Consider the following 27,628-nt stretch of genomic DNA (forward strand, 5'->3'; position numbering starts at 1 on the left):
GAACTAGATAGGAGCAGGAAAGAGGTGGAGAGAGGGAGAGGGGGAAATAAAGAGAACCAGATAAGAGCAGGAAAGAGGTGGAGAGAGGGAAGGGAAATAAAGAGAACTAGATAGGAGCAGGAAAGAGGTGGGAGAGGGGAGAGGGGGAAATAAAGAGAACTAGATAGGAGCGGGAAAGAGGTGGAGAGAGGGAGAGGGAAATAAAGAGAACTAGATAAGAGCAGGAAAGAGGTGGAGAGAGGGAGAGGGAAATAAAGAGAACTAGGAGCGGAAAGATAGGAGAACCAGATAGAGCGGGAAAGAGGTGGAGAGAGGGAGAGGGAAATAAAGAGAACTAGATAAGAGCAGGAAAGAGGTGAAGAGAGGGAGAGAGGGAAATAAAGAGAACTAGATAGGAGCAGGAAAGAGGTGGAGAGAGGGAGAGGGGGAAATAAAGAGAACCAGATAGGAGCAGGAAAGAGGTGGAGAGAGGGAGAGGGAACTAAAGAGAACTAGATAGGAGCAGGAAAGAGGTGGAGAGAGGGAGAGGGAAATAAAGAGAATTAGATAGGAGCAGGAAAGAGGTGGAGAGAGGGAAATAAAGAGAACTAGATAGGAGCGGGAAAGAGGTGGAGAGAGGGAGAAGCTGGCTCACTGACAGGTGAAGTGGTCGAAGGAGGAATTACATTTACCATGGAGGGGAGACTATCATTTCAATGTTTTCTGTTGTACCAGTACCCGTCTCCAATACTCCTATGACAACCATATCCACAACAAACAGAGGTGTGTAAATAAAAACTGGTAGCTGCCTGACAGTCCGTTCTCTGTGGTCTACCGAGTGACAGACGGACCATATTGTATGTTCTAATTCCATCGAAGTCTGGGAGATGAGTTCCTCCTAGACTAGTCTGTGTGTGACCCCTTCTACCTTCACTGCTCATATGACTACATGGCTAAACCTCTAGCAACTGCCCAATGCATTTATGGGTACTGTGACCCTAATTTCACTCCACTGCATAGTCCTACTGTTTCAATCTCTACTCCCTACCTTTACTGCCTGGAACAAAGAGGCTACTTGTGAGTGAAGAGTGGTAAGACACACACCACATAGCCTAACCACACGCATGCGCACACACACATGTACGCGCACGCACACACACACACACACACACACACACACACACACACACACACACACACACACACACACACACACTGGAAGGCTTCCCCTGTCTGGTGGTTTAGTGCGTTAATCCCAGTCATGTATGGGGGACATGTGGAAGCAGCTTGCTGAGGCTGATAGGAGAATTATGGGGGTTTTAACCAGCTAAATAAATAATTATGTTTGTGTAAATTCCTCAAAAGGATTTGTATTAGTTTTTTTCTTGATGTCAGCTAAAAGATTTCAGGCGTGAAGAAAGGACTTCTAGCAAGCGCCCCTTATGTTCTTTAAAAAGGAAACAAACAAATACATAGGTGGGTTAAAACAGACGTGTGTAGGTGATTTGGTGGTGACAGCCATGATAATACGGTAGCTCTCTCTCTGACAGTGTTTCTCTCCCAAATACTGTCATCCTCCTCTTTCTGTTTCTGCCCACTCCTCTCATCTTCCCTTCCTCCCACAACCCCCAGCGCTTTTTACCATAATCCCTCACACATTATTACTACAGACACTCCCCCTACTCCCACACAGTCTGCAACGAACACACACACACACACACACACACACACACACACACACACACACACACACACACACACACACACACACACACACACACACACACACACAATTTAGTCATTTAGTAGATGCTCTTATCCAGAGAGACTTGCAGGAGCAATTAGGGTTACCTCAAAACTGGGTTACCTCTACATGATGAGAGGGGAGCGACAGAGGTGAAGACAGAAGCAGAGTGCAGGGAAAACACGTCACAAGCAACTCGTAGGGTCAGAGGGCTTTCAAAAAGTGTGTAAGGAGAGAGACAGGGACAGAGAATGAGTCATGGAAAAGGAGAAGGAAAAGGAGAGAAAGAGAGACAGAGGCATGGAAATGACGGGATTGTGTCAGCCCTAATGGGTTTGCTGTCTAATCCCACCCCAGCTAGCACATTTGGTTCCTTGGAGGTTCTGAGAACGAAGCCATAAGTTTTCTGACCGGTAAAACTGAACGTTTTTGAAATGTTCTGAGAACGGAAGAGAAAATAATGCCTGTTTTTGGAATTCACATTTTTAGGGGACGTCCTGAGAACATTTTACTACGGTTCCCTGAAAGTTTTCCTGGGAAGTTTTATTAAAGTTCTGAGAACGGAAATTAAAGGTTATTTGAAGGTAATTAAATAATGTTCTGAGAACATGTTTCAATAAGATTTTTTAATAACACTGCTAGCTTAGTTTGAGTTAACTGTTTTGAACTACAAGCACAGATAGGACACATGGACATTAATCATGCAAACAGATGTCTTTTTTTATTGTGGCATGGTGTCAGTGAGATTGCAACCTATGATCTTCTCTTCTCTATACATGGAATGAGTCCACTGTGCCACCAGGAAGGAGCTAGCATGACATGTTTTTTTTTTTTTTTACTCATACAAAGCTTTTCATTTTAGTCTATTCAAACAGACCCCATTTCAAACGAAACAAGCACTCATTAAGATCAGGTGTGGCCAATTAGTTGCCGCGGCCAACACACCCAAACACACTTAACAAGATAGAGGAGAGAGAGAGTTTTGTTGACGTTGAGAAAGGAAAGTATATGTTACGAAATAATATTCTTAGATCGTTCTTTGAATGCTACTAATGTTTTCTTGTGCTTGTTTATGGAAAGGTTTCTTAATGTTCAGAGAACATTATTTTAAATAGAACCATGAGGAAACCTGTAGAAAATGTTGAGCTGAAGTACTGAAATTCCCACAAAAGAACGTTGTTTCTTAACATTCTCTGAACTATCTGAGAACATGACTTTAAATAAAACCACAAGGAAACCTGTAGAAAACGTTATGCTGAAGTACTGAAATTCCCACAAAAGAACGTTGTTTCTTAACATTCTCTGAAATTTCTGAGAACATGACTTTAAATAGAACAACGAGGAAACCTGTAAGAAACGTTATGCTGAAGTACTGAAATTCCCACCTAAGAAACATATGGTTCTCAGAATTCTATGTGCTAGCTGAGTGTCCTTCACTATTCCCAGAATGTTGTAGGAAGGTTGTATGCAAAAATAACCATAGGACAACCAAGCTCTCACCAAGTTCTAAGAAACATATGGTTCTCAGAACGTTATGTGCTAGCTGGGACACTTCCTACCCCCGCTGCAGAAAACAACACAGGAAGTTACACATCACGGTCTCTGACGTTGCCAATCACTGGGAACACGCTCACTCACACACACACACACACACGCACAGGCAGTGTCAATCATTCTTCAAAGCCATCCCAACTTTAGGTAAACACACCAATGCACTGCACGTCACTGATAAGGCACTTTGGGAGGGGAAAAGCATTCTGTTTGCTTCCGCATGAGAAAAAAAGGAGAGTTTGTTTGTTTGCTGGGATTGAGTTTGTGCTCAGTTAAGCTCAATCTTGAACTGGGTGGCAGAGCAAACTGGATGTGCCACACTCACTGCAGTGGATGGGCAGAGGAGAAAGAAAGAGAGGCGGAGAGGCGAAGCGAGGGAAGAAAGGAGAACCGGTCGATACAGCATGACTAGCTCTCTGTTACCAGGAGTCTCAGCTCTAATTCAGCTTTAGGTTGGTCTCTGCTCAACCCCACTGGGCCCACCTCTGTCCTCTGCACCTCCTCTCTCCTTTCTCTCAGTCTTTCTCTTTTTCTGCCACACACACACACACACGCACACACACACGCACGCACGCACACACACATACACACACACGCACACGCACACACACAAGCACAGACAATGGGTCTCACCATTGTCAACCGCGAGGAAGGTGGCTTCATAAATGTTGTTTTTGACGTAGATGGACTCTCTGTCCAGGGTTGCCGTGGTGATGATCTGACCGTTGGTGTTGTTGATGGACAGCCAGTCAGCTGGGTCGGCCAGTTTAGAATACCTGGACAGACAGGCGGAGGAGGAGAGAAGGAGGTTTAGACTAACAGGTTCAGAGAAATGATGTATACTCACTCTTCATCAGCGAAGAGGAGGATGGTAGCAGGTTAAGGCGGCGGTTAACATATGTCGACTAAATCAATGGAATGGACATCACTTTCAAAAGTGCTGTTCAGTTGTATGCCAGTTACACAACACCCAGTTTAAAACTTCATCAATATCTCATTCACAGCCTGTAGCTTACAGTCAATTTCACCTGATTTTCCACATCCCTGTACTTTAAACTGTAACTATGTAAATGTGTATGAGAGTAAAGGGGGGGGATAGGGGAGCAGGTGAAGGTATTATTCCAAGATAGGAGAGAGAAAAATAAGGGTATCATCTCCACAATTTACCCAGAAATCCCTGTGTGGATATCTGCCTGGGTTCTCCTCTCTCTCTCCTCTCTCCTCTACATCCGTGTTTCATATGCACTGACGTAGAGAACACATTCACACCTGCAAACAGGCCTCCATGCCTAATACCCATACCCTCTCCCTCAGGCTCTCTAACGATGTCTACCATGTTCCCATAGGCCTGCACTACGGTAAGTGGGCTGGAGAGAAGGTCTAAATGTAGGGATGGAGCGATGGAAAGAGAGAGGGATGGAGGGAGTAATCTCTCCCCTGTGGAGAAGATGTGGGGATTTTCCCAGCAGGCTAGTGGGCTGTATCCCAGGCTCTACGCGGCCTTGGGAATGGGATGAGAGGGATGACATTTCCACACTGCCGAGTGGTCAGCGCGGCAGGCAGCTACCCGCAGACTGGAACTGGCAGCCTGTGAAATAACTACTGGGGAGGGAGTGTGGCCTGCACAGAGGGGGGCAGGGATAAAAGACAGAGCGAGAGGAGAAAGACAGTAGCTGACTGTGTTCGGAAGCTGCTGAAGCTTACTGCCCATGGAATCTGATGTAAGATGTTTGGCTTTATAGAACAGTCTCTCTACGATGCAAGTGCAACACGCAAAAACGGAAATGCAATAAAAGGAGCTGTGTTGCAAATGCAATTAGGCTGACACTTCTCGCTAAATTCCCCCGACGAGAATATATCAACCTTGTTTTGTGACACTCACCTGACGTGATTAAAGCTACCGTGTTTCTGTTGTTACCACCCGCAATGGGTTCCCTGGGGTAACGTAATCTCTTAAAACTTGTAGGCCTTTTGTTACAGTTACCACCCGCTATGGGTTTCATTAGGGAAGATGCTACATTCATGAACATGAAATAACCTTGTTACAGTCTGTGTATGCATGTATCCATCAGTCTTGCTCTTTTTATCAATGGTTTCTTCTCTCTCTAGGTCTCTGTCTGTCTGTGGAGGCAGGTCCAGGTTGTACTCTAGGTCTCTGTCTGTCTGTGGAGGCAGGTCCAGGTTGTACTCTAGGTCTCTGTCTGTCTGTGGAGGCAGGTCCAGGTTGTACTCTAGGTCTCTGTCTGTCTGTGGAGGCAGGTCCAGGTTGTACTCTAGGTCTCTGTCTGTCTGTGGAGGCAGGTCCAGGTTGTACTCTAGGTCTCTGTCTGTCTGTGGAGGCAGGTCCAGGTTGTACTCTAGGTCTCTGTCTGTCTGTGGAGGCAGGTCCAGGTTGTACTCTAGGTCTCTGTCTGTCTGTGGAGGCAGGTCCAGGTTGTACTCTAGGTCTCTGTCTGTCTGTGGAGGCAGGTCCAGGTTGTACTCTAGGTCTCTGTCTGTCTGTGGAGGCAGGTCCAGGTTGTACTCTAGGTCTCTGTCTGTCTGTGGAGGCAGGTACAGGTTGTACTCTAGGTCTCTGTCTGTCTGTGGAGGCAGGTACAGGTTGTACTCTAGGTCTCTGTCTGTCTGTGGAGGCAGGTCCAGGTTGTACTCTAGGTCTCTGTCTGTCTGTGGAGGCAGGTACAGGTTGTACTCTAGGTCTCTGTCTGTCTGTGGAGGCAGGTACAGGTTGTACTCTAGGTCTCTGTCTGTCTGTGGAGGCAGGTACAGGTTGTACTCTAGGTCTCTGTCTGTCTGTGGAGGCAGGTACAGGTTGTACTCTAGGTCTCTGTCTGTCTGTGGAGGCAGGTCCAGGTTGTACTCTAGGTCTCTGTCTGTCTGTGGAGGCAGGTACAGGTTGTACTCTAGGTCTCTGTCTGTCTGTGGAGGCAGGTCCAGGTTGTACTCTAGGTCTCTGTCTGTCTGTGGAGGCAGGTCCAGGTTGTACTCTAGGTCTCTGTCTGTCTGTGGAGGCAGGTACAGGTTGTACTCTAGGTCTCTGTCTGTCTGTGGAGGCAGGTCCAGGTTGTACTCTAGGTCTCTGTCTGTCTGTGGAAGCAGGTCCAGGTTGTACTCTAGGTCTCTGTCTGTCTGTGGAGGCAGGTCCAGGTTGTACTCTAGGTCTCTGTCTGTCTGTGGAGGCAGGTACAGGTTGTACTCTAGGTCTCTGTCTGTCTGTGGAGGCAGGTCCAGGTTGTACTCTAGGTCTCTGTCTGTCTGTGGAGGCAGGTCCAGGTTGTACTCTAGGTCTCTGTCTGTCTGTGGAGGCAGGTACAGGTTGTACTCTAGGTCTCTGTCTGTCTGTGGAGGCAGGTACAGGTTGTACTCTAGGTCTCTGTCTGTCTGTGGAGGCAGGTCCAGGTTGTACTCTAGGTCTCTGTCTGTCTGTGGAGGCAGGTACAGGTTGTACTCTAGGTCTCTGTCTGTCTGTGGAGGCAGGTACAGGTTGTACTCTAGGTCTCTGTCTGTCTGTGGAGGCAGGTACAGGTTGTACTCTAGGTCTCTGTCTGTCTGTGGAGGCAGGTACAGGTTGTACTCTAGGTCTCTGTCTGTCTGTGGAGGCAGGTCCAGGTTGTACTCTAGGTCTCTGTCTGTCTGTGGAGGCAGGTACAGGTTGTACTCTAGGTCTCTGTCTGTCTGTGGAGGCAGGTCCAGGTTGTACTCTAGGTCTCTGTCTGTCTGTGGAGGCAGGTCCAGGTTGTACTCTAGGTCTCTGTCTGTCTGTGGAAGCAGGTCCAGGTTGTACTCTAGGTCTCTGTCTGTCTGTGGAGGCAGGTCCAGGTTGTACTCTAGGTCTCTGTCTGTCTGTGGAGGCAGGTCCAGGTTGTACTCTAGGTCTCTGTCTGTCTGTGGAGGCAGGTCCAGGTTGTACTCTAGGTCTCTGTCTGTCTGTGGAGGCAGGTCCAGGTTGTACTCTAGGTCTCTGTCTGTCTGTGGAGGCAGGTCCAGGTTGTACTCTAGGTCTCCAGTGGAGAGCAGTCACACCTGAGAAGGAGAGGAAGAAACCTGAGAAGGAGAGGAAGAAGCCTGAGGCTGGAGTTGGTGAGCAGGAAATAGAGAAATAAAGAGGTAGAGAGGGGGAAATGGACACACCCTTTCGCCCCTCACCTCCATTAAGGTCCTGTTCTCTCTCGTCCCTCTCTCCCCCTCCCTTATCTGGTAACATTAAAAGTTAGAGGTCTGTGATGATAAAAGACATTACACAAAAGGTCTGCTCCCCAGAGCCTGACGCTCAAACATTACTCATTAATTAAATCCCCCGAACAGTGCCTAACACAGTTAAAATAAAACTTAGATCAAGTTTATTAAGTGCATTATAGCACTCCAGCGCAAGCCAATTTCCCCCCCCCCCCGCATTGAAGAGACGATCGGGTGTGTAATTAGACATTTTCTTTAAACAATCGGGCACATTAAGGGCACCTCAGTGGGTCCTGAGTGCAGATCTCAATCTCGGCGGCTCGTGTTGAACATCACTTCCTCTTAATTAATTTCTAGTTTGAATGTCAGATTTTCAGCTGGGATTTCACGTGACTATCAGCTCTAACGGACGATGATGTGTCAGATCCAAGGGAAAGCTGTGCTGGCTTTTGCTTCGTCGTACCCATAGTGACCGCATTATAGTCACGCCACACTGTGAGCCAATCCCACTGCCTGGGTGAGTGGCAGTTGCCATAGCAGTCAGCAAATGAAGTGTCACTTCCTGTTTCTGTTGGGACGCCTGGGCTGCCGCAGTGACAGACGTTGGATACGTTACAGAACTGGCGCCGAGCTAAATCTACCCGACGGATCGGAGTCCCCCACCTCCAGCCTCCAGCGATCCCACGTGATTTGCACACACACGAAACAAACAGTACACGACTGGGAAAAGCACTTTTCAAGTAACGGCAATCTGGCTTGGCAGGCCAGAGTCAATTCTATGATTTCATTGCTGATATCAAAACCTGGGGTTGGTGGGCAGTTTTATCATTTCATTTCTTTGGTTCTTACTGCTTCTCTACTGTCTGGAACCGACAGCCATTGTTAGCTCTGGTGCTTTAAAAGACAACAAGGAGAAGTGCAAGTTATATTAAGTGTTAGTATCCAAGCTGCATAATTCCATCGTCTGCCTACTACCTTGATCAGTCTCTCTATCCATATGACAGCTTTGTGGAACTGGCAAGTGGGTGTGAGGAGTGAATACGATCTAGTGTGAAGTCTGTTGGGGTTAGCGATAGTAGTGGTAGAAGGAAGAAAATGTATTTTTTTCAAAGCCTGTCCTTGATAATCAAAAATACATGTCCTCCTCACCTTCCTCCAGCCCATGCAGGGTGGTCTGGGTAATCATTTATGCGTGCATCTCCAATCCCACACCTCGCCTCGCTCGTCTGGCTCTGACAGGTAATGCCTGATTCCTCTCTCCAAGCCTCCCCCTCTTCCCCCCTCCCATTCCCCCATACACTGGCCTCTGTCCCCCCTCAACCACCCCTAGAACTCACTGCCTGCCATTAGACTGAAGAAAAACTGTCAAGTTCTGGTCCTGACCTCCCCCTTCCCTCTTTCAAATCTCCAAACCTCCCCGCCCTGCTTTTCCTCCTCTCACTCTCCATCTTGTTCATTGCCTTTTCCTTTTCTCTTTATTCAGCAGCACCCTTCCTCTTTCCTACACTCACATTACATTTGTCTGGTCTCCCTCAGTCACATAGAGAGATCTCTGACCTTTGAACCTGGCAGTAGTCACACATACAATGGGAGTTGTGCCTCAAACCAGTCACCAAAACAAATGAGTCGTGACAAATTGCTAGCTAGTCAACACACACAAACTCTGCTCACTGGCTACTAAGATGGGCTTCCGATCAAAAGTTTCAGCTGATAATAAAACAAAAAACCACAGATAAAACCCCCATTAAAACTTTGCATGGTTTCTGTTCCCCCGTGTCTGATTGTGAGGACAGAGTGTAATGGCTGACTACAAACAAGATAATACATGGTTTGGTTGATTGGCATGACTTAGCACACATTCATTATGTATGATTACATTTCCTTTGAGGAATAAGAATCCAAGTGATTAGTTTCCCTGCATGATCCAAGCCTGATGCCTTTTACGCCTCTCACACTATAGGACTGCAATACAGATTCTTGTCATTTAGCAGACGCTCTTATTCAGAGTGCATATATTTTCATACTGGTCCCCTGTGGGAATCAAACCCACAACCCTGGCATTGCAAGCACCATTCTCTACCAACTGAGCCACACGGGACCTCTCAGATGAAACCACATTGGAGGCTGATGTGGGCAAACTGTCCCACTAGTTTCTTAAGGTGCCAGGGCTGGGCTACGGTAAAACACTAGATGTGCAGGAGAATTGATTGTGGTGGGGAGATTGTGTATCAGTGTGTGTTTGTGCATGTGTGTGTGTGAGAGAGAGAGAGAAAGAGAGATGGAGAGAGAGAGAGAGAGAGAGAGAGAGGGGTGGAGAGAGAGGAAAGGAGGAAGAGAAAGAAAAAGGGAGAGAGTGTGAATGTGTGAGGCAGGCCATGACAGAACACAGTGTGCCTCAGCTACTCAAACTTATCTCCAAGATGTACTGTGGACTAAAACTGGTGTACGGAAAAGGATCGGGAGAGAACGAGGGAAAGGGGGGAGGGGGAGAGAGAGAAAGCAAAGAGAGACAGAAGAGAAAGACAGAGAGCTGCAGCAAGACAGAGAGCCCAGCTGGTGACTTTGGCGTCTTCCTAAATTATAATTATAATTTACACTAATTTGCAGTGAAATTAACTGGCAAATTTGTTTAGATCTTTGCCCCAGAGAGAGAGAGGAAAAGGGTACATGACGATGAATGTGGGGTTTGGGGTGGGGTGATGGCCTGGCCCTCTCATAGACACAGCCATCCACTTAGTCAGACTGACCCAGCCAGGGAGAAAACATACAGACAAACACCATACATACACACTAGCAGTTGTGTAAAGTACTTCAGTAAAAATACTTTAAAGTACTGCTTAAGTCATATTTTGGGGAATTTGTACTCTTACTTCACTACATATTGTTTACTACATACATTTTCCCTGTAATGTCTGAGTTTTGGAGTGTGCCCCTGGCTATCCGTAAAGAAAAAAAAAAAAAAATTAAAAAAATAGTGCCGTCTGGTTTCCTTCATTTAAGGAATTTTAAATTATTTACGTTTCATACTTAAAGGGGCTACAGTAGTTGCTACATCCATTTTTGGACGTATAAATAAATGATATGCACCTATTGATTCTTGAAGAATATAACTTATAAATGCCTCATGAGCTTAGTTTTACTGTCGTACACCATCAGATCCCCAAATATAAACTTGTTTTACTCCAACAAAGAAAATGTAAACAAACACTATACAGCCTCACAATATGGTTAAAACTATCATTTGATATCATGGATGATTAGTCCTTGCATCCATAGCTCTGTTTATGAATTTGAGAGTGGTTACATTTCTCCAGCTCCAGCTTCTTACCGAAACAGGGGTAAGGGATGTCACTGTGTTCTTGTTTCTACTGCTGATTGCCACTTTAAATATATTTAAAACCTAACACTTTTAGACTTTTACTGAATGTGTATTTTACTGGTTGACTTTTACTTTTAGTCATTTTCTATTAAGGTATCTTTACTTTTAATCAAGTATGGGTACTTTTCCCACCACAGCACACATGTGTTTAGGTGAGTGATTGACTGTATGTGCGTGCTTGCAAGTATGTGTGAAAGAACAATGTAGCCCCTCCCTCCTACATCATAATCAACATAATCGTGTCATAAATCAGCTGACATTGAGGAAGTGAAGACACTGCTGTGCTCCACAGACGGCGTTTAAAGGTTGGTTTAGATTCACAGCCAATAGTGTGAGAGCCCTGGGAACACTGCAGGTGTACAGACTGCTGTGTCAGGCCTTCGAGCAGGGGCCAGATGCTGTATGTGTGTGTGTGTGTCCTATCTATACCTTTAGAATACACATGGCTTCGGGTTACCCAGGGGGCAGTGCTCCCCATTAACCCTCGTGCCCTCCTAACTCAGGGCCCTGTGCTGGCGCCGAGCGAGCACTGGCAGACTGGACTGCTGAGAGATGGACACTGCCAAGAACCATGGTCCCCATTTCACTTTCATCCTCCCGCTCTCTCTCTCTCTGTCGCTCTCTCTTTTTGTATCCGTGCACGTATGGCCCTATTCTCACTACAAGAGATTGCCTACAGATTTAGAGAAAATACTGCAATGTAAACTTGCGAACTGGTCACATCTCAAACCACTACCGCCGGAGGTTGCAGGAGAGCCTTACTCAAGAGTCACCGCCTCTCTGAGCCATCGGGTGTAAACAGAATTGTATCATTGAGCCAAATGCTCCTACAGTAAAAATCATAATGGTTTTGAAAGAGATGAAATGTATAGGCATCCTTATATTGGAGACTTGTTTTATTGAGTTTTTACCTAAATTGCAGTAACAGCCGGTTATTCTGAAATTGAAGGGAATCTCGGACCACCAGAATTTATTTCAATGCAAAAGCAAGCAGAAAACACAAGTAGAAACTCAGTGAACTAACAACTTTGTCAGTCGCAATGTGTTTTTTCATGTACTGATTTGCATGATATTGATGAAATGAAGCATGGTTTGCTCTAAGGCAGGGATCATTGACTAGATTCAGTTGCTGGACGATTTTTTGTTGACAGGATGGTAGGGGTCCAGAACATAATGAGAAACAATTTTTAGACTGTAAATTGACCACAGGAAACTCAAACAGATATACACGGAACAAAAATATAAACGCAGTATGTGTGTTAGTCCTATGTTTCATGAGCTGAAATGACCATACGCACAAAAAGCTTATTTCTCTCAAATGTTGTGCACAAATGTGTTTACATCCATGTTAGTGAGCATTTCTCCTTTGCCAAGATAATCCATCCACCTGACAGGTGTGGCTTATAAAAAAACGGATTAAAGAGCATGATCAGTACACAGGTGCACCTTGTGCTGGGCACATTAAAAGGCCACTCTAAAAACGTTTTGAGGGAGCAGCAAATTGGCATTCATAGTGCAGGAATGTCCACCAGGGGTGATGCCAGAGAATTGAAATGATCTCCCATAAGACGCCTCACAACCGCAGAGTTGTGGAGTTGTGTGGACGATTGGTTTGCTGATGTCAACATTGTGAACAGAGTGTCCCAAGGTGGCGATGGGGTTATTGTATGCATAGGCATAAGCTATGGACAACAAACACAATTGCATTTTAAATGCACAGAAATAACGTGATTAGATCCTGAGGCCCATTGTCGTGGCACTCATCCGCCGCCATCACCTCATACTCAATTCATGGACGCTGAACATTTCCCAGTTCTCCCATGGCCTGCATACTCACCAGACATGTTACCAATTGAGCATGTTTGGGATGCTCTGGACCGACGTGTATGACAACGTGCTCCAGTTTCCTCCATATCCAGCAACTTCGCACAGCCATTGAAGAGGAGTGGGACAACATTCCAAAGCCCACAATCAACAGCCTGATCAACTCTATGCGAAGGAGATGTGTTGCGCTGCATGAGGCAAATGGTGGTCACACCAGATACTGACTGGTTTTCTGATCCTTGACTTTTTTTAAGGTATCTGTGACCAACAGATACATTTATTTCAATTGACTGATTCCCTTACATGAACTCAGTAAAATCTTTGAAATTGTTGCATGTTGCGTTTATATTTTGTTTAGCATAGTATTTGACTAAAACATAAGAATTTCTCAAACCTTGCTTACATTTGTATGATCACCCGTCTCTCTATTATGCGTGGTAAAACTTGGGAACAGATTTCCAAAATGCAAAAAAAAAAATGTGTGGTGCTTTTAGTATTATGTCCCCCCCCCCAAAAAAAATATCGTGGGGGACCAAATAAAACCAGCGCGGGCCGCCATTTGGGGAAACGTGTTCAAAGGTAACGTCAATACGGTAAGTAGGCCAAAAAGCAACCTAGCTACGGTTCAGCTAACGTTGGCTGACTTTAGCATTAGCTATTGGTAGTCTGTGAGGAGGATGCAGACATTTGGTTAGCTTGTTAGCCACCGAGCTCTGTGATGACTGACAATGTATGATGGCATTACTGTACTTTTATATTCGTCCGAGAGGGGTAAACGTTCATTCTTGCTATGATAATTTAGCTACTTGATGAAACAAATGTTGTTACTTGACGCTAGCTAGCTAGCTAGCGGTTGTGCCACTTTTTCCCGTGTAATGGTCTTGCAGCTAAATGAATGAGTGCGTGGACGAGAAAAGAAACCTTTAAATATCTGCACAAGCTCGTAATTTGCTGCATTATTCAAGATTGTCATATGCTTTTATTGCATTAATCAAGAGTGTAATATGGTAGATGAAAAGGTGCTTGCATAATGTTAGCTAGTTGAAGAGTTTGCATGCTTACTGGCTACTGTGTATTTACAGTACACTTGAGCTATTGAGGTAGAACATTCATGTCACGTCACATCGCCAAGCCCCCGAACTCTCTCTTGGCATGTGGCATACCGTTGCTAATGTAAATAGAAAAAAGCTTATGTACATGCTATATAAAACAAATATTTTTTTGCAACTACTTTTCGCTGCCTGTATAAGCCCTAAGATGGCACTTGGCCACTGTGCCACTACTGCTAGTTTATACAGGGGGAAGGGCAGCTCTGTACTGAGTGAGTTTACATAGAAATCTTAAGAGAGAGAGAGAGAGGAGACAGTTTGTTTGCATAGTTCCCCACTGTACCTAATGCTCAGCTCAGGAAGCAGTCAGGGTTGGGAGAGAGTGTGAGCGTGTGCGTGCATGCGTGAATGTGTGTGTGTTTGTGTGTCTGTATGTGTGTGTGTGTGTGTGTGTGTGTGTGTAAATGTGTGTGTCCAGTACCTGATGCTCTGCTGCATGAAACGGTCAGGGTCGCTGGCTGAGAATGTGGTGAGAGAGGTGCCAGCGGGGACGCCCTCCTCAAAGCGGATGGACTTGGGGTTAGTAGGGAAGTAGGGCGGTTCGTTGATGTCTACCACAGAGATGGTGACCCCAGATGTGGACTGGAGGGACGACTGGATCCCACTTGCCAGCGGGGCCTGGTTGTTGACCACCACCGTCAGCATGAAGGCTCTGTTCTGCTCAAAGTCCACCGGCTGGAGAGGAGGAGAGGTGGAGATAATTAGGTTACAATCAGTCATCTCACAGTCCGTCAAACGGCAATCAGAGAGAGAAAGAGGCAAAGCTGTAGTGAAAAAGGAAGGCAAATACAAACAGAAGACAAATCAATGATGAGGTAGCGAGAGACAAGAGAGCGAGAGAGATGGATAATAAGAGAATACTAGGAAGGGTCGAATAAACCGGGAGAAAGAAAGCAGGAAAGAAACAAACCCTGCACTATGGTGAGAAGAAATATATACGGGAGAGAAATAACAAGAGAGGGATCAAACCCACGGTGCTATCTAACCCCCAGCCATCCCCAGAACACTTAAACATTCTCCTCCAGTTCCTCAGTCCCTCTATCCTCCACCTACAGGTGTTAAACACGCACAGACAGAGAGAGAGAGAGAGCGACAGAGCGAGAGAGAGAGCTGAGTCCTGGTGCTGAGCAGTGCTAGCTTCCGCAATAGCTGGGATGAATTTGAACAACGTTACCGTTAAACTTAGAGGGACCTCTATACCCCTACCTGTAGTTACCCTGCTAACACTGAGTGGGTTAGGCAGGCCTTAAACTATTCATGGACTGGCTGCTGTAGTGCTCCCTGTTCAGTTCACGCTGGGTAAACTCCTCGCTGTGTGTGTGTGTGTGTGTGTGTGTGTGTGTGTGTGTGTGTGTGCGTGCGTGCGTGCGTCGGCTAGCTCCAGCCACCTACAAGGGCGATCTGCCCTGTGACCCTAAAACGGAGCGACAGCTCTGGGCTGGCTTAATGAAGACAACACAAACCCAGATTCAAATAACCAGAAACACACAAACAAATATGTTGGGTGTTGCGTGATGCTCGGTCTGATTACAGTTAGCTATCCGGTTGATGATTAGCGCCAAGGGGGCTGGTGTCTGCTGGGTTTGATTGTGACTGTAATGATTTGGAGCACATCTGTGTGTTGCATCGCCTCAGTGTTAGCAGCGAACGGACACGACGGGCAGAGATATAAAAAGCATTCATAATCAAGCAGCCAGGGTGATGAGGGGATTGGATCTGACAGATGCCACGGTGGGGTATGTGTGTACGTGCACAAGTAATAAGAAGAGATGGCTGGTGTTGGCGTGCCCTGCCCTTTTGCGTGTGTCTGTGTGGGGTGAACCAGTGGTGTACTCGGAGCTCTTTGATCCATAGCCAGTGGTGTTCAGTGCACAGGGAGGTCCGGCGTATCTGAAGGCTCACTAACACACACACATCCTAGGGGAGGAGAGCAGAACGAGGGGGTTAAAGGTCAATAACCTAGCCTCCACCTCCTTCCTGTGATCCATCACTCACTACATCTCCCCCTCCACCTTTTACTCCATCCCTCTCGTTCCTCTTCTCCTTCCCGAATCTGCTCTTCATCCCCTCTCCTCCTAAGCGCTTCCATTCCCCTGCTTCCCCTTCTCCTCACTTCCCTCCCTCCCTCCTCCTAATATAATCTACCCTGCCTCCTCTCCTCATTGGCAACTCTCCCGTCTACTCCTCACTTCCTCCTTCCCGCTCCTCTCCTTTCTTCTCTCTGGTGTGTAGTCACCCCTATCATTTCCTGTGTTCATCACAGGCTTCTTGAATTTACATATCCTAATGACTTATTAAAGGCAAAATAGTGTGTGTGTGCATACGTGCGCATGTGTGTGTATGTTTGTCTGTATTTGATTCTGTGGTGCCTCTGTTTCAATCCAGGATTCCTTATTGGTGTTCTTATTGGTTCCGCAGAGAGTTCTCTACACGTGTGACATGTGCGGGTTAAGACCTCAGTCCTTGTTTACGGAGCAGCGATGGGTCCCAGGGGAGCTGTCTCAGTAAGCATGTGAGAGATGTCAGCGTGTTCTGCTGATGTGCCTCCACTAGCAGCCAGAGAGGCCTCCTCAGTAAACACATACCACAAGAATTCAAATGCGGCTCTGTGATGTTCCCCCGTTTCCCTGCTACCTATGCGTTCCAGGTTGTCTGATGTGAAACCGATTAGAGTTGGTAGCCATTCCGGCTCTGCTCCCCAGAGAGACTCAAAGCCTTCCTGTTTACTTGTTGAGACGGTCTATTCCTCGGCGCTGCTCCTGGCTCTTAATTTATGATTTCCTGATATCCTCCCTGGGGTTGCTACGGCAGCTTACGGCTGCCCACCCGCCTGCCTGCTCAATTGTACATCAGGGAGCGAGTAGTGATGAAAGGTATTCTACACTGAACAAAAATATAAACGCAACATGCAACAATTTCAAAGATTTTACTGAGTTACAGTTCATATAAGAAAATCAATTCATTAGGCCCTAATCTATGGATTTCACATGACTGGGAATACAGATATCATCTGCTGGTCACAGATACCTTAAAAAAAAGGTTGGGTCGTGGATCAGAAAATCAGTCCGTATCTGGTGTGACCACCATTTGCCTCATGCAGCACGACACTTCTTCTTCGCATAGAGTTGACCAGGCAGTTGATTGTGGCCTGTGGAATGTTATCCCACTCCTCTTCAATGGCTGTGAAAGAGCATCCCAAACATGCTCAATGGGCGACGTCTGGTGAGTATGCAGGCCACGGAAGAACTGAGATATTTTCAGGAATTGTGTACAGATCCTTGCGACGTGGGGCTGTGCATTATCATGCTGAAACATGAGGTGATGGCGATGGATGAAAGGCACGACGATGGGCCTCAGGATCTCCTCACGGTATTCAAATTGCCATTGATAAAATGCAATTGTGTTCGTTGACTGTGGCTTTTGCCGGCCCGTGCCATAACCCCACCGCCACACTCCGCACTCTGTTCACAACGTTGACATCAGTAAAACGCTCACCAACACGCCACATCTGCCAGGTACAGTTGAAACCGCGATTCATCCGTGAAGAGCAGACTTCTCCAGCGTGCCAGTGGCCATCGAAGGTGAGCATTTGCCCACTGAAGTCGGTGACGACGCCGAACTGCAGTCAGGTCAAGACCCTGGTGAGGACGACGAGTACTCAGATGATCTTCCCTGAGACGGATTCTGTGCAGAAATGCTTTGGTTGTCCAAACCCACAGTTTCATCAGCTGTCCGGGTGGCTGTCCTCAAACGATCCCGCAGGTGAAGAAGCCGGACGTGCAGGTCACGGGCTGTCGTATTTACACATGGTCTGCGGTTGCGAGGCCGGTTGGACGTACTGCCAAATTCTCTAAAACGACGTTGGAGGCGGCTTATGGTATCATTCAACAGCTCTGGTGGACATTCTTCCAGTCAGCATGCCAATTACACGCTCCCTCAAAACGTGAGTCATCTGTGGCATTGTGTGACAAAACTGCACATTTTAGAGTGGCCTTTTATTGTCCCCAGCACAAGATGCACCTGTGTAATGATCCTGCTGTTTAATCAGCTTCTTAATATGCCACACCTGTCAGGTGGATGGATTATCTTGGTAAAGGCAAAATGCTCACTAACAGGGATGTAAACCAATTTGTACACTAATTGAGAGAAATAAGCTGTTTGTGCGTATGGAACCTTTCTGGGATCTTTCATTTCAGCTCATAAAACATGGGACCAACACTTATTCCGTTAATATTTTTGGTTCAGTGTAAAAATCCAGTCATCTAGAGATAATGAAGGAAAGCAAAATGCCAGTGCCTGAGGTGCGGAGAGAAATAGAGGGGTGTTAATGCCATTCCTCAAAATGTTATTGTAGAGTCACACAGACAGACAAAAGGAGTAGAAAGAGGAATTACAACTGGCTCTGCAGGGGCAGCTCATCAATAAACTAGTCAAACACGCTGTATACAGTATACCTGTACAGGCACGCACACACACAAAAACTCACACTCACACACAAGCCTGTTCCTAAAACGGTAAACAGATAGGATGACAAGACACGGCTGTGTTGTTGTATCCATCCACCTCAGTAGCTAGAACATTATAACACCACTGCAATTTGTAATTGAGAAATCAATATCGAATTTGTTGCAATGGTCTTAGTAGCCATTATATATGTGTGTGTACGGGTTCACTGTGTGTGTGTGTGTGCGTGCGAGGTTGGTGCATAAATGCGCGCCCATGTGCTTGTGAAGGACCTACCCTATCCCTCAATTAGACTTAGCTAGGGGGTTTCAAAGTCAAAGCTCCCATTGTGTTGTGTCCTTAGCTGCCCCTCCCCAGCCTATAGCTAGTGTACAGCCTGGGGCGGACACACACTGACTTATAGATCTGACACGCAACACACAGATTAATGGGATAACACTGTATGTGCTACATCAACCTCACAAGGACATGTCGTATGGTTACTAAAATAAAATATCATACGATATAGACCTGACAACAACAGTCCTCACTCAACCTTGACCTTTCTGTAGGCTCGGTGAAGAAGTGTGCTTTTGAAATGGATATGATAAGTGGGTCTAGGTGAGACCTGGAGAATATCCGTTTTCAGTTGCTGATTGACGTGGAATTCTTCACTATTTTAGCACCACCTGCCCATTCAATATCAAATGTTTTTCAGAGCAAAGGTCAAACAGAATTGGGTGCTTTTTTTTCTGTTACTTTCCTACATGTAAATCTCTGTGGAACAGCTTTGAACCAATCTGCTCTAGACAAAACTCTCCACTGCATTTTTGTTGTTGTCTGAGATCATGTAGCACTGTCTTGATTGGACACAGGGCCTTACCTTCACTACGGTAACCATGCCGTCGTTGGTGTGTTGGTCGGTGATGATGGTGAAGTGACCTATCGGGTCTCCGCTGATGATCCTGTACACGGCATTCCAGTTGGGCGAGTGTGGCTGGTCCCGGTCAATCACGGTCAGGTTGGCAACCACAACATTGACCCGGTTCTCTGGGACCTCCCCTGAAAACTGCGAGGGGTAAGAAAGAGAGAGATGAGAGGAGTTAGCCGAAGTCTCCACCGCCTCATTCTTTGTGTAAGTAGGCAGTCGATTGGCTTAACTATCCCGTCACTCCACAAGCACTACTCCGGTGCGTTAGGGGCATTAAACAAGCTAAACACCCGCGCTATCCTCTGCCTCCACATTTTGAAGAATTTTCTTATTGCCCTCTCCCCATCTTTCTGTTCTTCTGAGAGACTGATGGAGGGAGCGGGGGATGGAGAGAGAGAGAGAAAAGGCCTGCTTTTGGGAGGGCTTAAGCGGCAGTGGACATGTGTTTGTGTGTCTCTGAGTGGGTTTTTAGATGTCCTGCAGAAACACATGTGTTTTGTCCTGATAAGGACAGCAGAGGAGTCAGTCTGTCTGTTATGGTTGGGAACTGATCACAGCTTAGCAGTCTGTCAAGCAGGCCCCCCCAGCTGGTGGCCCGCGGGACGAATTCGGCCCGCGGGTGATTTTATTATTTTAATTGTTGGATATAAAAGACTGTATAGACAACAGCAAATCAGCTCCAAGTGATTGACATTTTGGGAAAGTAGAGAGATATACCGTAGATATAGAGAGACATACTGTATGTGATAGTATACAAATGTAAATATATGTATATATATATATATATATATATTTTTTTTTTTTGTCAAATATTATATTTGTTTGGGCTTCTTGCAGTCAATTTGCAGTCTATAAATGATTTGTAATTATGTTCCGGGCCCCAACCATCCGCTCAAGAAAAAAATTGTCCCGTGGCTGAATCTAGCTGATGATCCCTGCCCTACAGACGCAGGAGACCTTCTCTGTCTGCATAGACTACACACAATAACATTAGGCCCCCCCACCGAGACACGCTGAGACACACTGTGACCCAGCACACAAACACAGTGGGATTAGGAAGCTCTAGCAAGATGGTCGTCTAGAGAACCAATGACATTCTTCAGGAAAAAGAGGGTTCCCGGGGTGGTCCTGTTCGTCTGCTGGGATTGGATAAAGAGGCAGCGTGCGAATGTGTGTGTGTGTATACACTCTTCACTAAGTCTGTTTTGATGTTGTTGTTGGCTAGGCCAGGGTATTCTCCATGCTGATTTGAGGAAAGTTTTTAACTATAATAGGGACATTTAGGGACATACAGTATAGGGACCATACATAACCACACTCACAAACTCAAAGGCTGCTATAGAGTCTACAGAACAAGGGTCCCCACGGGAATAAAAACTGGTTGGATCAACTTTGTTTCCACGTAATTTCAACAAAATAATTTGTTGAATCAATGTGGAAAGTCAACAATGTAAGGGAATTTCACAAGTCCAATTTCACTGTGATTTTTTGGGGGAGGGGTACTTTCAAGTAGGAATTCATGTTAGTTGAGAAGTCAACCAAATGTAAATAAAAATAGACGTTAAACTGACGTCTGTGCCCAGTGGGTCTGTGCTTAAGAGGGGTGTCATTTTAAGGTGTTCCAGGCCCACAGTGAATAACAGAAAGAACAGAGGAATAATCACACAGTGAAAGTAATAGTGCACGAGGACTGTCTTCATCCTGCCGTCACATTATTGGCAGTGGGGAGGTGGAGGGGGAGGCAGAGCAGGAGGTAGGGGGAGGCAGATGAGAGGAGAGAGGGGGTGGTAGGGGAAAGGGGAGAGGGGGAGGCAGGGGAGAGAAGGGGAGGGGAGGGGTGGTGGGAGAGGGGCAGATGGGGGTGACAGAGAGCTTCATCATGGAGCCCAGGTGATGTCAGGATGAGAGAGGAGAAAAGGATCCAGGCCAAGCTGGTGTTTCCTACTGGCTGGGATTATTCCTCACTACTGAGCATGGGGAACACACACACACACACACGCATGCACGCACACACATCTACTTTTTTCTTAAACTCACAGGCAAAAGTACAAAGATAATCACACAAACAGATGAACACATCCACTTTGAAACATATAAACACCCCACCCACTGCCTGCCTGCCTTGCCGCCTTGAAAAATAGGTCAGCCTCTGATAGGCCTGATGAAATATTAATCTGTAACATTAAAGAGAAATTCTCCAAAACTTTCTATTTCTGGGACGCTTTGATAGATTTATTGGGTTTGCTGCAAACACTAAATATTTGCTTAATGGCCTTCATTGTCGACAAAGTGGCTTTTATGTAGCCCACTGGTGAACTGGATGATTTGTAGAGGTAGCTTGTAAAAAGTGCCCTGCTCATTGTGAATCCAAGACCTCCACTTTGCAAAATAACAAGGGCGATCATCATCAATATCCGCCACAGCATTTATTCAGCTAACCCCCATTTGTGCTGGGTGATTGACATGCACTTCAACACAACAAAAATACAGTGGATGAGACTCCATCCGTTACAAACTACTATCATCAATCAGCTACCGCAACTGTAGAATCCTAATATAGTAAAAAAAAAAGGGGGTCTGATTTACAGTGGTCCTGACCGTGTGTGTTCTCCTTATGGATATGGAAAAGCTAGAATAGTACATCATAGATGCCACAGCAGATCCAATTCTGGAACATTTGTATAATGTGCATTGATGGTCAGTGGAGTAAAGAAGTGGTGAAATTATTGAACAAATGACTGTTGGAAGAAACCTTTCTGCCATTAAAATATTTAGTCGGCTTTCATTTGTCTCCTCACTCTCTTTCCCTTCAACCCACCACCTTCTATTGTTCATTTTTCTCTCCTCCACCCTATCCCCATCTACTTACTCTCGGGCCTTGCAGCCCACAACCTTCTCCTCTCCTCCCTCTCCACCCCTCTCTCTGTGCTTGCCCCTGCTGTGTGGCGGTGGCGCAACATAGCGCTGATGAGCTCTACGCCTGACACATGCTTAGCCAATCTGCTAACTCATCCTCATAAGGATCTTATTGGCCCCCCAGGGTGCATGCTAATGCTAACTCCTATGGTAACGTCCAGCGTGAAAATGATACTTCTGCTGTTTTCAGCACCTCAGCCCCCCAACACACCCACCTACTCACAACCCGGAGAAGCTGCAGATAGGAAGAAAAAAAACACATGCTAAAAGTCATGCTGACAAGACATCCACATGGCCTCAAAACATACCGTACAGTCGGATTAACATATATTATATGTGAAGCCTCATAATAAACCGCCTTTGCTGATGTCCCTTTCTTTCCTCTCATTTCTGTCTCTTACCTTTCCTAAATCCCCGTGTTCCCCTGCTCTTGTCGTACGGTGCCTCCCTCCCCCGTTCTCCCTCACCTCTCAGCTCTCTCCTAATGATTGTGCCGCGAGGCGCTCCACCTGCGTAAGCTCTTTCCTTTTTTGCACTGGAGTTCCGATAAACAGCTGAATTAATCAGCTCCGATCGCCCCTGGGCCACTGGAGGGCTCGGCGTGGCTTAATGACTGACACAGGGTTAATGAAATACACATACATGCATGAATACGCCTGCTCAAGGGCCTGTGTCAAAATGTAACAACAATTATGTCACTAACATAGCTAAGTTTGTCACTGGTATGGGCTAGTAAATATCCTAAACCCAGCCAGTTAGACACTTGATAGCCACAAGCTAAAAGCGGGGAGGAAGGGAGGAGAGAATTCACTTTCTATTTCAGCTGCTGCTGGCTTGCTAATGTACACTCAAATTTGTTTAGATTTTTTTTCTATAAAGATTGTGTGAGTCATAGAAATTAAGATTGTGCGTTCTTTGTGGTTTTTATATGCAGGGAGCATCCATTGTACAATTGATGTACAAAATACTTTTCTAAGTTAGAAACCATATACGGTACCAGTCAACAGTTTGGACAAATCTGTACTCATTCAAGGGTTTTTCTTTCTTTTTTAAACTATTTTCTACATTGTAGAATAAAAGTGAAGACATCAACACTATGAAATAACACATATGGAATCATGTAGTAACCAAAAAAGTGTTAAACAAATCAAAATATATTTTATATTTGACATTCTTCAAAGAAAGCCACCCTTTGCCTTGATGACAGCTTTGCGCAATCTTGGCATTCTCTCAACCAGCTTCATGAGGTAGTCACCTGGAATGTATTTCAATTAACAGGTGTGCCTTTTTAAAAGATAGCTTATGGAATTTCTTTACTTAATGTGTTTGAGCCAATCAGTTGTGTTGCAACAAGGTAGGGGTGGCATTCAGAAGATGGCCCTATTTGGTAAAACACCAAGTCCATATTATTGCAAGAACAGCTCAAATAAGGAAAGAGAAATGAGAGTTCATCATTACTTTAAGACATGAAGGTCAGTTGTTTCGGAAAATCTCAAGAACTTGAACGTTTCTTCAAGTGCAGTCGCAAAAACCATCAAGAGCTATGATGAAACTGGCTCTCATGAGGACCGCAAAGGAAAGGAAGACTCAGAGTTACCAGCCTCAGAAATTGCAGCCCAAATAAATGCTTCACAAAGTTCAAGTAACAGACACATCTCAACATCAACTGTTCAGAGGTGACTGTGTGAATCAGGCCTTCATGGTCGAATTGCTGCAAAGAAACCACTACTCAAGGACACCAATAAGAAGAGACTTTCTTGGGCCAAGAAACATGAGAAATGGACATGAGACCGGTGAAAATCTGTCCTTTGGTCCGATGAGTCCAAATTTGAGATTTTTGGTTCCAACCACCGTGTCTTTGTGGAGAATGGATGTTCCCCCGCATGTGTGGTTCCTACCGTGAAACATGGAGGAGGGGTGTGATGATGTGAGCGTGACACTGTCTGTGATTTATTTTGAATTCAAGGCACACTTAACCAGCATGACTACCACAGCATTCTGCAGCGATACACCATCCAGTCTGGCTTGCACTTAGTGGGACTATCATTTGTTTTTAACAGGACAATGACCCAACACACCTCCAGGTTGTGTAAGGGCTATTTGACCAAAAAGGAGAGTGATGGAGTGCTGCATCAGATGACCTGACCTCCACAATGTGGGAACTCCTTCAAGATTGTTGGAAAAGCATTCCAGGTGAAGCTGGTTGAGAGAATGCCAAGAGTGTGCAAAGCTGTCATCAAGGCAAAGGGTGGCTACTTTGAAGAATCTCAAATATCAAATATATTTTGATTTGCTTAACACGTTTTTGGTTACTATGTGATTCCATATGTGTTATTTTATAGTTTTGATGTCTTCACTAATATTCTACAATGTAGAAAATAGTTAAAATAAAGAAAAACCCTTGAATGAGTAGGTGTCTCCAAACCTTTGACTGGTACCGTATATTAATTAAAATACAGCACCAACTACATAAATATATGATAATGTCCATTATCTGCTACCTGGACTTTAAATTTGATTCATTTCCTACCAAACAACACAACTTACTCCACATTTTCAATGTTGCTGCATCATGTGGTGCCAGCATCATGGTATGGGTATGCTTGTCATCGGCAGGGACTGGGGAGTTTGTCAGGATCAAAATAAATATGATAGGAGCAAAACCCAGGTAAAAACTTAAAGGAAAAACCTCCTCAGTCTTCTGAAACCGAACACTGGGATATAGTTTCATGTTTCAGTGAGACAATTGCACACATGTTTATGCCAAAGACACACCAGAATGGCTTTCCAAGGGGTGTTGAGTGTTCCTGAGTGGTCTCGGCACTGACTCAAAGATTCCTTCACACATTTACTGAACTTGAGCAATTTTGACAAAACCAATGGACATAATATTGCCCTAAGAGTTGTGCAAAGTTAATAGAATATTATTCAAAATGATTCACAGCGGCAATGGCTGCCCAAGGTGCTTCCATCAAGTATCAACTCAGGGGTGTGAAGACGTACACAATCAAGACATCGTTCCTTTTGAAAATGTGGAGTGGGTTGTGCAGATCTATAGGGGAAAAACCTCCAATATAATCCCTTTTTAGATGTACTTTGAAGTAAGAAAAATGTGAAGACCTTCACTAGCCACTGCATCTTTGCTTACAATCATAAGTACCTGCTTATGTACAGAAGTAACCGCTTAATTGCTTAATTGCTTGCACTGTGCTGTCGAAATCACAGCCCCTTCCTTGCTGTTTACTCTCAGCCATCCCTCCCTTATACTTTTTTAGCCATCCTACCCATTCCAGCCATTCGGATAACAAATCATTCAGAGTTTTCTCATTTCCCAACTATCAGGAATACTGCTTCTACTCACCGCCTCCCCTCATCTCATCCCTCCTCCTCTCCCCTATCTGCAACCCTCCACACATTTACGATGTCTGGCAGCATGGTGCCTCCAGGGTATGACTGTGTGTGTCCTGTGTGGCTCCGTTGGTAGAGCACGGTACTCGCAACGCCAGGGTTGCTGGTTCAAATCCCACAGGGGACCACGACTACATAGTCGCTCTGGATAAGAGCATCTGCTAAATGACTAAAATGTGTGTGTGGACAGCAGGCTTGTTCAAGAGGTACTCATCGCTGCTGGGGGAACTACTGTATAATGATCAACATCCCCTGGAAGACCAGAGGATGTATGGATACATTTGCAGCAACGTATGCTAGTCTTGCTGATCTCCATACTGCTTGGTTACACACATCGCTCTTTACTTTGATTTGGTTGACTCCAGGAATGACCTTTTATTTCCTCTCCCATATACGGTAATGATCGTCCCCATTTACACAACTATAATCATCGTTAAGTCTGCTTGCTGTTGTTCTCCGGGGGATGAACGTTGACGACTGGATGTTTCATTTCACTCAGGTCAGGAGTGCGCGCTGTCTCAAAGATGATGCCAGGGCTGTGTTTTACCCCTTTCCTGCTCTCGCCTTATAACTTTCGTCTTCTACCCCTTTTCCCTGTATTCCAGTCCTCCATCTCCCATCCCCCCCCCTCTCCCTCTTCCTCCCCTCTCCCTCTTCCTCTTCCTCTTCCGCCCCTTACTTGGTCTGTGGCGGTCATGACGTTTTGTCAGCCGGTTGTTGTCATGCAAACGGCTTACTGTATGTTATCTGGCTATGCGGCATGCCATACGCTGTGGGCTTGTTCATTTAGCAGACAAGATATGCTCATGAGTCCTGTTTCATTATTTTATATTATATGATTTTACAGTAAGAAGAATATAATTGAACTTAGCTGAATAAAATCAAAAGGATATTTTTTCCCATCCCGGAGAGAGTGCACATGAAAGCTATGTTGAGTGTAAAAGTAATCATTTGAAACGGGTCCTATAGGCTACGAGTTATTTTCCAACTTTAGTTGTTAAGGATACAAACCTTATAATGCCTTCGAAATCCAAACGTATATGGGCTGCATGACGTGACTGCAGAGGATTTGAGAAGGAAGCAAAAAAAAAGAGGCTTGCACTCTGACCCTTACCTCAGGCTGCACACACCGTTCTCTCGTCAAGTGATCCTCTTATCACCCATCGGACAATTCTCAAATGAATATATTCTTTACTAATATGTTAAACTAGTTTTAGGTTTAAAATGGCCCATTATCAAATGGGCAGGAACAGAGGCAGGGGAAAAATACATGCCATCTGCCTAAGCACTCCAATAGAGAAGGGATGCCACTTATCCCACCTCCGGTTATTCAACTCCTTGCATCAACCATTGTTTAAAGAGTATGCAGCCTCTCGCCGCTCGACAAGTGATATTCCACCCAAACTCTGTATGTCACGGGCTCCACAACCCTGTTCCTTCAGCTACCAAGTGCTTAATTCGGGGAAACCGTCTGAAATCTGTTTGGGAACATCGAAAGTAACATGTTTTCACAACTAAACATGTTTCATCAATCTGTTGACACCTCCTCTCTCTGCATGCTTGAGAAAGTAATGAAGGAGAGAGGGGAGGAGATGGAAATTCACGGTGGTGAGATATTCTGCCGATAACGGTAGCCTAATGTGACACCCTATTACTACGCTATTCAAAAACAAATACAAATACACTAGAATTGTAAGCGAACTCGGTAATGCCGCCCTGCACAAGTAATGAACCAATAGCATTGCCCAGGCCTCTCCCTAGCATAAGGTAACCAGTCCATCCAGTATGCATTATAATACAGTCCACACTCAAAGGCCATGACTACAAATTTTTTCTTTTTGGAATATAGGCTAGACCAATTAAAGACATCTTAAACAATTTAAAAAAATATTATTCTGTGGTGCGTAATATGCGGTAGGCTATGTATTGTACAACGAACAGCATAATCCTTATTTAAATTCAGTTTTTTGTTCTTTTTTTCAGGCATATATAGGCCTATGCATATGTATAAGCTCTAATATGCATATGTATAAGCTCTAATATGCATATGTATAAGCTCTAATATGCATATGAGTGTTTTGAATTGATCATCACCTTAGAAAGCACTGTCCATTTCGTTGTTAGGCTTTGAAGCCACATTCACAATCACCATGTTTTCCACTCAGTTT

At 45.3% G+C, this 27,628-nt stretch overlaps 1 protein-coding gene across 1 annotated transcript in view; it reads right to left on the reverse strand.

The window, feature by feature from the left end:
* LOC112215777 (cadherin-4-like) overlaps window positions 1-27,628 on the reverse strand; it is a 404,729-nt gene that overhangs the window by 19,228 nt on the left and 357,873 nt on the right. The window contains exons 10-12 of the mRNA XM_042299244.1: window positions 19,089-19,274; window positions 14,184-14,437; window positions 3,908-4,050 (exon numbers count right to left, since the gene is read on the reverse strand). Coding sequence (XP_042155178.1) covers window positions 3,908-4,050; window positions 14,184-14,437; window positions 19,089-19,274 — 583 coding nt within the window. The remainder of the gene's footprint in view (window positions 1-3,907; window positions 4,051-14,183; window positions 14,438-19,088; window positions 19,275-27,628) is intronic.

The sequence above is a fragment of the Oncorhynchus tshawytscha genome, linkage group LG16, assembly GCF_018296145.1.
Source record: "Oncorhynchus tshawytscha isolate Ot180627B linkage group LG16, Otsh_v2.0, whole genome shotgun sequence".
Taxonomy (NCBI): Eukaryota; Metazoa; Chordata; class Actinopteri; order Salmoniformes; family Salmonidae; genus Oncorhynchus; species Oncorhynchus tshawytscha.